At 50.6% G+C, this 11,905-nt stretch overlaps 1 protein-coding gene across 2 annotated transcripts in view; it reads left to right on the top strand.

Annotated features, from left to right (window-relative positions):
• LOC110337726 (leucine-rich repeat-containing protein 29) overlaps positions 1-10,911 on the top strand; it is a 14,902-nt gene extending 3,991 nt beyond the window's left edge. Inside the window, exons 3-7 of one of the 2 annotated variants that reach the window (XM_029532690.1) lie at positions 7,141-8,087; positions 9,241-9,456; positions 9,576-9,719; positions 9,878-10,095; positions 10,197-10,911. In XM_029532690.1, the coding sequence (XP_029388550.1) occupies positions 7,974-8,087; positions 9,241-9,456; positions 9,576-9,719; positions 9,878-10,095; positions 10,197-10,365 (861 nt within the window). In that variant the 5' untranslated portion in view covers positions 7,141-7,973 and the 3' untranslated portion in view covers positions 10,366-10,911. Of the gene's footprint in view, positions 1-7,094; positions 8,088-9,240; positions 9,457-9,575; positions 9,720-9,877; positions 10,096-10,196 lie in introns of both variants that reach the window. The other variant, XM_029532689.1, reaches the window with a different exon arrangement.
• The last annotated feature ends 994 nt before the right edge of the window (positions 10,912-11,905 follow it).

Here is an 11,905-nt window from a genome sequence, read left to right as displayed (position 1 = left end):
AAAAAGAAAGAGCACAATAGCTTGTGTTAATTTTTACTTAATTAATTTTGATTTAGTTATCAATGAAGTTAAAATTTTTCTTTTTGTCTCATTAGCTATTTGTGTTCTTTATTCACTTAACTGGTAGGGTCTTAGTAATTTGCTTGTATGAACTTTTTTTTTTTTTTTTTTTTTTAAAGATTTATTTATTTATCATATGTAAGTACACTGTGGCTGTCTTCAGACACTCCAGAAGAGGGCATCAGATCTTGTTATGGATGGCTATGAGCCACCATGTGGTTGCTGGGATTTGAACTCTGGACCTTCGGAAGAACAGTCGGGTGCTCTTACCCACTGAGCCATCTCACCAGCCCATGAACTTTTTATATATTAAAAATAAACTCTTTAGCTGGGCAGTGGTGGTGCACGCCTTTAGTCCCAGCACTCAGGAGGCAGAGGCAGGCGGATCTCTAAGTTCAAGGCTAGCCTGGTGTACAGAGCAATTTCCTGGATAGCCAGGGCTACACAGAGAAAAAATCCTGTCCCAAACAAACAAACAAACAGAAGAACAAAACAAAAGATTGATTCTTTATATATTGGTTAAAATATATTCCTATTTGCTCTTTCATTTTATTTGTAGATATCAGTGTTTACATATGAGGTACAATATTAAGCTACTATGTTCGTTCTTCATTGGTTACTTAAAAGATCCCTTGGCCGCCAGTGATTTCATCAATGCATGCTCATATTTTTATTCTTTTAAAGAATATGGCTGATTTTTAGAGTAGTGATTGGTTCAATAAAAATAAATTTTCTGTTTTATGGTTTTAATGTTTTGTTTTCTTTTTTCATTTAATTGGGGGAGGGGGCAATGTCTCACAATGTGGCCCAGGTTAGCCATGAACTCAGCAATCTATGAGCCACAGCATTCTAAGTGCTTAGGTTACAGACTTGAGCCACCACGCCCAGATTGGCTTGAACTTTTATTGGTGAGAATTAGGTTTCATTCATGAAACTTTATGTGATACAGTATGAAGCTGATCTGTTTGGTTTTCAAATAGCTCCTACATAATTTGTATCTTCCCTGTTGGGTCGGAAACCTCTGTGACATATGAAGTGTGTATATGTGAGTGGAGCCTGTCATTGGATGGTCTGTCTGCTGTCATGGACTTACTTAAAGTGTGAAATATCCAGATGACGAGATTCAGTTGATAGTTGAATATCTGTGTGAGACGTTCAGGGGAAGGTGTGGGCAGCAGCACACCCAGGCTCACTGTCACTGGAGAAGGGGAAGTATGAGGAGTGTAGCTCAGTGCTGGAGGCTTGACTGGCATGCACACTGCCCTGGCTTTTAGTTGAACTCAGCTGGAAAAAAGTGGAAACTGGGAAAAGGTGGATGGAAGAAAAGCTCCAAATCTGAGTAGCTCCACCTCAAGGAAAACTGTAAGGAGCAGAGCAAGCCTGGAGAGCATTTACACTGCTGAGAGGATCATTAAAGTCCCTTAGAGAGATTGGCAACACAAAGTTCATGGGCAGGAGCTGTCCTGTTGAGTGTGGTGGCACAGGCCTGTAACCCTGGCACGTGGAAGGAGAGGCAGGAAGGCCAGGAGTTCAAGGGGTATCACCATGCCCAGTAGGATATGGTCAGTAGGGGGAGGAAATGGAGTGGAAGGGACAGGTGGTAAGAGGGGGTAACTTGGATCAAGGGAGTTAAGAGTACAGGAGGAGACATGTATTCAGGGGTAGATGGTGGATTCAGATTTGGACATTTTTTATCAGGGTTTCTAAGAGAGTGGCATGAAGCAGTTAATCTCTAATGTCTGGATGAAGAAAATAATATGGATCAGAAAGTAGCTGGACCAGGCATGAAGGAACATGTCTATAATCTCAGCCCTTGGGAGACTCAGGCAGAAGGGTTGCAAGTCAGAGTTCAACCTGGGCAAGATTCTGTTTCCTAAAACAGCAAAAAGAAAGAAAGATAGGACTGGAGAGATGGTTCAGTAGAGTGGGTAAGAGTGCTTGGTGTGAAAGTATGAGGAACTGAGTTCAAATCCCTAGCACCCATATAACCCACTCCTGTGACCCCAGTGCTGTAGTGGGCAGAGATAAGAGAACCAACGGGGCTGCTGGCTGCCAGCTGAGCTCCAGGTTCAGTGAGAGACCCTGTCTCCAGGGAGTAAAGCGTGGCATGTAAAGTCCTCCCTTGGCTCCCACACGTATCCACCCTCACTCGTGCACTTAGACCACACTCATCCACCACAGAAAGGGAAAGGAAGGGAAGGAAGGGGAAGGAGAAGGAGAAGGGGAAGAAGGGGAAGAAGGGGAAGGGGAAGAAGGGGAAGGGGAAGAAGGGGAAGGGGAAGGGGAAGGGGAAGGGAAGGGAAGGGGGAGGGAAGCTGTATTGTCCCAAAGGATGAAGTGCAGTGTAATGGAGCACATGGGAGAGGACAAAGATGGTACATGTGTGTGTTGCCAGGTAGAACCTACTCCTTTATGGTATGGGTATGTAGATGACTCCAGAGAGACCAATGAGAAGCAGGCTGAAGAGAGCTGGAGAGGAGAGCCAGTGGCTACATTAGATGTAATGGCAAGGTTAATGGCTACAGCCCTTCCCCAGCAGGCAGCGTAGTAAGCGGGACACACTCTAGAGGAGAGAGGTACAGAGAAGCTCCCACATGGTGACTTGCAGGAAGAGAGCTGTGACCAGGAATGAGTGATGCTGGCAGGAAGGAGTGAGCAGATGAGACAGAGGGGACCTAAGTGGCCAGACAGTGGATCTGAGTGTCCCCATGTGTTTCCCAGGGAAAAGGGGGAAAATTTGGAGAGGTGAGGAAAGGTGCCGTGACACTCAGGAGACTGAGGCAAAGGATTGCTATGAGCACAAGGCCATCTTGGGCTTCATAGTGAATTTAAGGCCAGCTTGAACTGCATAGTCAGACTCTTTCCCCTCAAAACAAAACCCGAAGGAAGGATCAATAGAAAGACAAAACCAGTGGAATTCCCAGAGATGAGGTGCCACAGCTTAGCAAGGCAGAGGAAAGGACTTTCAGAACCGAAAGACTAGGAGCTAGAGGTAGGAGCCAGCAGCTAGCAAACAAGGAGGGGGTTCCTGATGCTTTGGTTGCTTCTGAAGCAGAACAGCCATTTCTCAGAAGGCCAGATGCAGAGCAGCCCCGAAGCAGGAGAAAATGGTAGGCTCGTCGGAAAGGGAGACGTGGAAGAGGTGGGATAGGGAAAGCCATGGCTTCCTCAGCAGTATTCCGTTATCTCCAGCACAGGCCACAGTAAGCAGCTGGTTTTGTTATCTACAGGAAGAATGGGCACAGCAGCATGAGGGAGGAGGACACAAGCCCTCGGGAGAAAGAGGTCTCATAGAGTCCAGCAGGGAAGGAGAGGGCAGAGGGAGTGGGCAGGCTCCTGGGTACAGGCGAGATGTGATAGGAAGAGCAAGGAGGAAGGAAGAGAAGGCTAGGGTTCGGGGCCGAGATCTTAGTGGCTACTCTTGTAGAGCTGGCATTGCTACCTGGGAACTCCAGGTCATGTTGACAAAGACCCTGCTAGGCCAAGAACAGTGGAAGGCCAAGCTATAGGTATTCAGACATCTAAGGCACTGCTTATATGTCACTAGTACTATATCCCAGAGAGTAGTCTACAGAGCCTGCCCTCTAAGACCCAGATGTAGGCAGGTAGAGCAGGAGGCAGTTCCATAAGCTACTGGTGCCATGGGAGATAGAAGCCAACTAAAGCTAAGCTGGGACTAGATCATGCCAAGCCAGGGTAAGATCCATGGACTGTATGACTTCTGATTCCCCCAATCCTCCCTGTCTTGTGTGTTTAATCCTAATGCACCCCAAAAAATAAAACAGGAAGGGCCCCAGATGCTCCCAAGTTCTGCCTACTGCTCTGGAAGTCCTGGCGGCCACCACTGGGTAGGTCACTGTGAAGCATAGTCTCTCCACTGCGGTCCTCCTGGCCAGAGTACTTAGCTGCTCCTGAGACCAGGACTCCTGAGCACCAGGGCTGTACGTCACTGCACGGAAAGCAAGTACCTTAGCTTTTGGATTCCTGAACCAAGCAGATGGGAGGAGTCTTCTGTTAGAGAGCCCTTAAAACCTGTACACAAGCCTCTCTCTCACCGTGAGACTTCACCAGGTGCGCCCTTCCCTCCAACATCAAGGGGTACTTGTCGTTCTTAAAAGTGGGCATTTCCAAAGCGACTGCAATTGCTCGTAAGATGCTAACGTGGGGAAAGGAGGCCAGGGCTCACTTGTCATCTGTGGGAGGATGGCTGAGACTAGAGCGGGTACCCTTCTAATCTTCCCTTGAGCCTCCAAAAGCAGTTTCTTAGGGCCTGGAAAAGCCGAAGTCCAGAACGCAGGAAGCCTGCTTGCATCTGCCCCTCAAAGAAGCAAATATTCTAAAGACTGCCCTTTCACCCCCTCCTATTCTCTCCAGCTGACATCAGGAGCAGGGTGACCATTGTATAAAGTGCTCTAGGCTGCCTGGCCTGGCTAAGAATAACCTAGCTAAGAATAAGGTCAGGGGTCACTTGGGGATGTGGCCCAGTTGGTTGAGTACTTGCCTAGTAAAAAGTCCTGGGCTGGGTTCCCAGTATTATGTAAACTAAGAGTACTGATGCCGGCCTATAATCCCAGCACTTGTGAAGTGGAAGCTAAGATAAATTCAAGGTCATCTCCTGCTACATAGTAAGTTCAAGGACAGCCTGAGCTGAGACCTCATCTCAAGACAATTTGAAACAAAGCAAAACAGAAAAACCAACAGGGACCAGGTATGGTCTCAAGTCTCTCTCCTCAAGAAGCTGGAAAACCCTGTTCCAGACCCTGCCTGTTTGCCTTGTGTCTGCCAACTGTGGCCTGCACCCTGGGGTGATTGCCAGCTGTGGACTGCACCCTAGGGTGATTGCCAGCTGTGGACTGCACCCTAGGGTGATTGCCAGCTGTGGACTGCACCCTGGGGTGATTGCCAATGTTCTCTCTTGGCTGTTTGTCCATCTTGTTCACAGAGAGGTAGTTTAAGATGGCAGAACATTCCTGGCTGCTTAGGCTCTCAGGAAGGGAGGGCAGCTGAGCTCCTATGTCCTGGTAGCTGTTGGCACGGAGTGGCTCTTAGGCTCCTGAGCCACATGAGTGGTGGGGTGTGTACTGCCCGGCAGCTGAGCTGCTCATAGTGCCTCCAGTTCTGGTATACTCGACCTTAGACTGATTCACATGGTGTACAGGGCTTCTTGGTGGCTTTCTACAGCCTGCCTTCTCTGAAGTTTTCATCTCCTTCCCCAGCTTGTCACCCTGGGAAATTCCCCTAGCTCTCCTTAAATTTGAGAGAGAGACCTGGGACCTGTGGTGAGGGCTCGTCTTCAGGGATCAGGGAAAAAACACAATCCAGACGTGGGATCAGGAAGTAGATGCTGGCCAGCTTCTGATTCCTCTGAGAAAGATCGGGAGATGGTCCCTGGTTTGTTTTGTTTTGTTTTGTTTCCCTTTTTTGAGACAGGGTTTCCTGTAGCCCAGCCATGTCTAAACCTGCTATGGAGCCAAAAATGACCAAGAGCTTCTGATTCTCCTGCCTCTAACCCTCAGACACTGAGATTATAGGAATCTATCCCTATGCCTGGTTTCTGTAATGCAGGGCATCGAACCTAGGGCCTTGTGCTTGACCACCATCTGTCCTACCAACTGAGTTACATTCTCAGCTCCCAGCTCCTGGGTCTTCCTTATGGAGGCTGTTTCTGCTAAGGAAGAAGCCAGCTGTTCCCCCTTACCTAGGGATGGGTTGGGTGGGCTGGGAGGACCCTGCTAAGATCTGCAGGGCTGACTGCTGCTCCTCAGCACTGCCTTTTCCACTCTGTTGGCTGTGTTCTGAGGGACGCAGAGAACAGGGGTGTTTTGTTGTTACTGACAAAGGTAAGCGTTTTCCAGAGCTCAGCTTTCCTGCATCAGAACCATGTTGCTAGAACTAACGCCTTCTTAAAGAACCACTCTCCTGCTACCTAGGCAACAGGAGGGAGAATGGACTAGGTGATTTTTTTTTTTTTCCCTGAAGATTCAGCTCAGCTTCACACAAGCTAGAAATCCTCTCCTCCTGAGCTGCATCCCCAAGCCCGTGGATAGGATTTTGGAACTCGGCTGTTCTTTCTCCCACTGCGGATCAATTCCATGCAGATTGCACTGACTTCCCCTTAACTCCTTTTTTGGTGTGAGATCAGGAAAGGGTCTACAAGAACATTTCCCTTAGTTGGTTGCTCCCAGACTCCTGCCTAAGCCATCATATTGTCACATCTTAAACCCGAGCTGAACTCCTGTGTTGTGCCCCAACTCCAAACATGAGCTCCTTATTCTCTTTTAAGCAAGTCCAGCTTAATGTTCTTGGCTTGTCTGGGGTTTATCCTAGGTCCTGCCCCGTGCAGAGATGTGATACAGGTGTTCCAGACAGCTACACATGTTAGAGTACACACATGCACATGCATGTGCAAGCACACTCCTGCTTACACTACTTGCAAGTACTCATGCCACTCGGGCCACCAGGGGACTAGGTTCAGTGCTAATTCCATTTGTATTCCAGAGAGATCCCGTGCCCTGGTACCTGGATCCCAAGAAGTTGAGTGACATCTGCTGCTCTTCTGCCTTTTAATCCACTCAGTGCTGTTTCTGTCCTCTCTAGAAAGTTGAGGAAGCTGGTTACTAATGTCAAGAGCCTGACTGGGTTCATTGATCTAAAAGATTGGGATTCAGCATCCTGTGTCCTCTCACCCCATGAAGGCATCACTGGGTGTCCTGGAGATCATAGCTTTCCTGTGCTCAGCTCACTTTCCACACTATTCTTGTCCCTCTGTGGGCATCTAGCATGGTCATTCACTTGGCTTCCTGCTAGCCCAATAGTTGTTTTCTTCCAAATGCCAGCATAATTTGTCTTCCTACTTCCTGCTTTGTTTCCCTTCCCAGTTCCCACTTCCTGCCTACATCCTCCTCAGCTACACATCACACACACACACACACTCACACACACACACCAGGAATGGGTGCTCATTGTAGAAGGGCCTTTCTTGACTGTCTTCATCCTCTTAGAAATCTAACCTCAGGCTTACTGCTACCCTGTAGACAAATGTGCGCTACAACATTCCCGTGTCCTATGCCTCACTCTCAGCCATCAAGAGTTTGGGCCTCAGGGGCATTTCATGCATCAGCTTGACCAACCTGGATGGCTCGGCAGCTTCGCACCAGGTACTGCAGTCTGTTGCTTACCACTTAGGCCCACACCTGGAAAGCTTATGCCTGGGTGGGGGTAGCCCCACAGAGGCGTCCTTCTTGGCCCTGATCCTGGGATGCCCAGTCCTTCGCTCGCTTGACCTCAGTGGCTGCAACAGTCTCTTCACATCAGGCACTCTGCTGGCCCAGCCCGAGACAGCACAGTGTGTCCGAGAGGCATTGAGTGGCCTCCGTGATCTTAACCTGGCTGGCCTGCGTGACCTGACTGACCTCAGCTTCAACCATCTCAGTAGTTGTTTCCCCAGCCTGGAGCGCCTCTCCTTGGCTTACTGCCATCTTTCCTTTGAGTTAAGCCCAACCTGGGGCTCCATCAGCCCCCAGGTTTCCTCTCCCTCCCAGCTTTCCTTCCACAACTTGCTAAAGTTCATCAAGGAGCGAGCTGGTACGCTGCGTGCCCTAGACCTCAGTGGTACCGGTTTGCCACCTGAGGCCCTACAAGCCCTGGGCCAAGTGACTGGATTGAAGCTGGAGGAGCTGAATCTGCACAGCTGTAGAGACCTCTCCTCAGAGGCTGTGACCGTCCTGTGCCGCCAGCAGCCTGGTCTTACTTCCCTGGACCTTAGTGGTTGCTCAGACCTGACCGACGGGGCACTCTTGGCTGTGAGCCGAGGCCTACGCCACTTGCGGCACTTGAGTCTGAAGAAACTGCAGAGACTGACAGATGCAGGCTGTGCAGCCCTAGGGGCCCTGCGTGAATTGCAGAGCCTGGACATGGCTGAATGCTGTCTGGTGAGCGGTCGGGAGCTGGCCCAGGTCCTAGGCTCAGTTCGCAGAGCTCCACGTGCACTGGCTTCCCTCAGGCTGGCTTACTGCTCTTCACTGAAGGTGAGCTGCTTCCCTCCTTCTGCATAGGGCACCTGAGGGAGCTAGGCCTGTGCCCCAGGGAGAGGCTACCCGGTGTTGGCATCCCAGACATAGTAGTTAGGGATGAATTTGAGGCGTGGACAGGAAGAGGACAGATGGCAAATGCCTTTACAGCCCTCACAGGCCAGGTTCATGAGCTGACCCTACCCCGTATGTGAGTTCTAGGTGGAGGAAGCCTACAAAGAATGAGTGATTGGCAACTCGGGGACTGGTGGCACATACCACTAACCCTAGCACAGAGGGCAGAAGCAGGCCAGTCTCTGAGTTCAAGGCCAACCTGGTCTACAAAGAATTTCCAAGTCAGCCAGGGCTAGTCAGAGAACTCCCCACCCAAAACATCGGTGTTGTGTTGTACTGTACCAAAGAAGATGTTCAGCAGACAGGGCTCAGGGGTGGGTAATATCACTTGAGAGCTGCAGGGTCACCTCTTGGGTGAAGTCAGAGCCTTCATAGGTCTCAGCATTGCCCAATGGGTGACATTCCTGTCTGAGAATGTCAGTTGGTCCTTGTGTGGGTTATCCCTTTAACCTATTACTATGACAAGAACATTCCAGACTGAAATCCTATGTCAACTTCATTTCATGGCAAGCAACTCTTCTCCCTAACCACTCCTTGGCCACTAAGCATTTCTTGTCACCAGTGTCTCTTAGTGTTCACCTGCCTCCGCAGGTGTCTGCATCTGCACCCAGCTTCTCTGCTCTGCATTTAGCTCCTGCTGCCCTCAGCTTCTCATGGTGGTGGCAGGCTAACACTTAAGGTTCAGATTCCACAGGAGACACATCTGATCGGTTCGCCTTTCCACTCCTGGTCCAGTGGGCTGTGGTTAGAGTGCTGCCTCAGCACATCCTTGCAACAGGGCTGGGAGCAAGGGCTAGCAGCAGCCTTAAACTATCCACAGTCTTCCTTGTACCACCCACCCATACGCTGCCTTTCACTGCCCCCCTGGAGGTCTCCCCGCCTTCACAGCCCACCCTGTGCACTCCAAACTTTCACAAGCAGCACTGAAACTGTGTTGCTTCTCTCTGTGGGCCCTCTGGCCGAGGAACCTTATCTGGTGACCCCTGACAAGCGTGGATGCCCACGCTGCTGATCCTAACCTCTGTCCTCCTCCCAGGATGCCTCGGTGCTCTCCATGATCCCAGCATTGGGCCCAAGCCTCAAGGTGCTGGACTTGTCCTCCTGCATGGCCCTCACTAACCAGACCATGCAGGCCATCTGCGCCTACCTCATTCACCTGTCAGTCCTGCGCCTGGCTTGGTGCAAGGAGCTCCAGGATTGGGGGCTTTTGGGGTTGAAGGAGCCAAGTGATGAGCCTGTGCTAAGTCCCCAGGTATGAGATCCTTAAAGTTAGGGAGGGCGCGGTGACCTTGGCCCAGTCTGCCCTCTTCGTGTCCTGAATCTTTGGTAAAACTTAAGAAGAACCTGAGAAGCAGGGGTTTCTTCCCACAGCTACACCAAGAGGTGGAAAACGAGGCCCCAGACCCTCAGGAGCCCAGTTCTGAGCCACAGGGCTCCTCCCTGCTCATGCTTCAGGCCCTGCAGGAGTTGGACCTCACAGCCTGCAGTAAGCTGACTGATGCCAGTTTGGCCAAGGTGTGACTAAACTGAGGACATTAGGGCTGGTGCTGGGGATCAGGCCACCAACTTTGTGCTTGGTGTCCCTCTCTCTTCGGTTTCTGGTACAAGCAAGGAACCTGGAAGGGGCCCAGGCTTTGGGGCTTTGGGGCCATTCTCTATCCGTATTCTTGCAGGTGCTCCAGTTCCCTCAGCTGAGGCAGTTATCATTGAGCTTGTTGCCAGCTTTCACAGACACAGGCTTGGTGGCTGTGGCTAAGGGATGTCCTAGCCTGGAGCGCTTGACATTGAGTCACTGCAGCCGCCTCAGTGACGAGGGATGGACCCAGGCAGCCAGGTTGTGGCCAAGGCTGCAGCATCTCAACCTGTCCAGCTGTAGTCAGCTCACAGAGCAGTAAGTGTTTGGTGGCATTGCAGTGAGCAGGTGGAGCCATAAGCCATGGGCTGGGCTCTGGTCTCACACTGGCTGGCACTCATCCTGTGGCCTCCTTGTAGAACCCTGGATACCATTGGGCAGGCATGCAAGCAGCTTCGAGTGCTGGACGTGGCCATGTGTCCTGGTATCAACATGGCAGCCGTCAGACACTTTCAGGCACAGCTGCCTCAGGTGACCTGCATCCAGTCTCGATTCGTGGGAGGGGCTGACCTGACCCTAACACTTTGAGGCCAGGTCAGTAACTAGCCCTGAAGCTCATCTTCCCTCACCACTATAGTCCTAGCCCAGCCAGGCCTGTGGACCTGAGTTTGCTGCAGTGCCTCCTGCCTTCCCCTGTTCTAGAACCTTTTCTAAGACTCTGGGTGGAACCAATCTAGGGCTCTTGCAGCACCATTGTACCCCACAGATGGCAGCCGTGTCTTCCCAGCTACACTTGCCCCTCTAAAGGTCAGACCCACAGATGAGCTGGGACTGGTGCTGGGGATGGCCAGACTCTGCCTCCTGCCAGCCACCTACTCAGACTAAAGCCTTTGTTCTGCCTGCTCCTGGGGGCGGGGCCTCTTCCAACCCTTCAGAGCTTTACCAGCCAGCCACCAACTTCATTGTAAACCCAAACAAGATTAAAAATTCCAGATCTTATGTCTTCCTCTGATGTTCTCAAAATAAAGGGGTCCTGGCTTCTTCCACATGAGAGATTCTGGAGGCCTTTCTCAGCATTTCCCCTCTTTTCCTCTACCCCTTGGGCATACCCCGCTGCAAAGACACTGATCCTAACCAGACCTAGGGGTAATCGTTCAGCAGATGGCACGTGCTGTCTTCAGATAGGGTAAGACATAGGACAGCATGTCTGAGTAGGAGGATCCTATGTGGCCATGGAGTCCAAACCCTGACTTCCCAAGAGCAGCTCTGAGGTAGTTTTACCCAGTTGGTCCTCTGTGTGTCCCCGTACTGTGTCTATCTGTTTATCAGTTCTAGAAGCAGCTACATGCTTCATGTTGGGATTTAGAAGGGCTGCTGTTCTCCCAGTCACCAAACCCAGTAGGGAGCCAAGCCAGCCAGCAGACGGGGCAGTCTGGTATGCAGGAGATGCATGAACAGGGAAACAGCACTGAGGACAGGTGACCTACAGCAGCAATGAACTTAGAGGGTCAAGGAACGCAACAAGGCAGTGAACATGGCAGAAGGGGCACAGGTCAGATGGACAGCCTGGAGTTGGCTCAGGTATGGAAGGTATGTGTAGGCTCTGATGGGATACAGGGAAGGTGCTAGTTTGTCTACAAGAACCCTGAGGACCAAATGGAGGACGAAAACATGTCTGTGTAACATACCAGTTCAGTTCAATTCATGGCAACCATGACAACAGAACAGTAGTGAGGTATTAAACAATACAGGGCATGTCTTAGTTACTGTTCTGTTGCTGTGATGAAATATTATGACCGAGGCACTTATAAAGGAAGGTATTCAATTAGGGGCCTGCTTACAGTTTCAGAGGGTGAGTCCAGGATGATCGTCGTGGGGAATATATGCTGACAGATAGGCAGTAGTTAGGAGCTTACATCCTCAGACAGCAGGCAGCGAGCTAGACTGGACCTGGTGTATACCCAGTACATAACCTCTTCCCACAAAGCCACACCTCCTAATCCTTCCCAGTTACATTAGCTGGGGACCAAGCATTTAAATACATGAGCCCATAGATATTTTCTTTCTTTTCTTCTCTTCTCTTTTCCTCTCTTTTCTCTCTCTCTCTCTCTCTCTCTCTCTCTCTCTC

The sequence above is a fragment of the Mus pahari genome, chromosome 20 (assembly GCF_900095145.1).
Source record: "Mus pahari chromosome 20, PAHARI_EIJ_v1.1, whole genome shotgun sequence".
Taxonomy (NCBI): Eukaryota; Metazoa; Chordata; class Mammalia; order Rodentia; family Muridae; genus Mus; species Mus pahari.
Note: the sequence above shows the minus strand (reverse complement) of the source record. Positions and strands in the feature narration are given on the sequence as shown.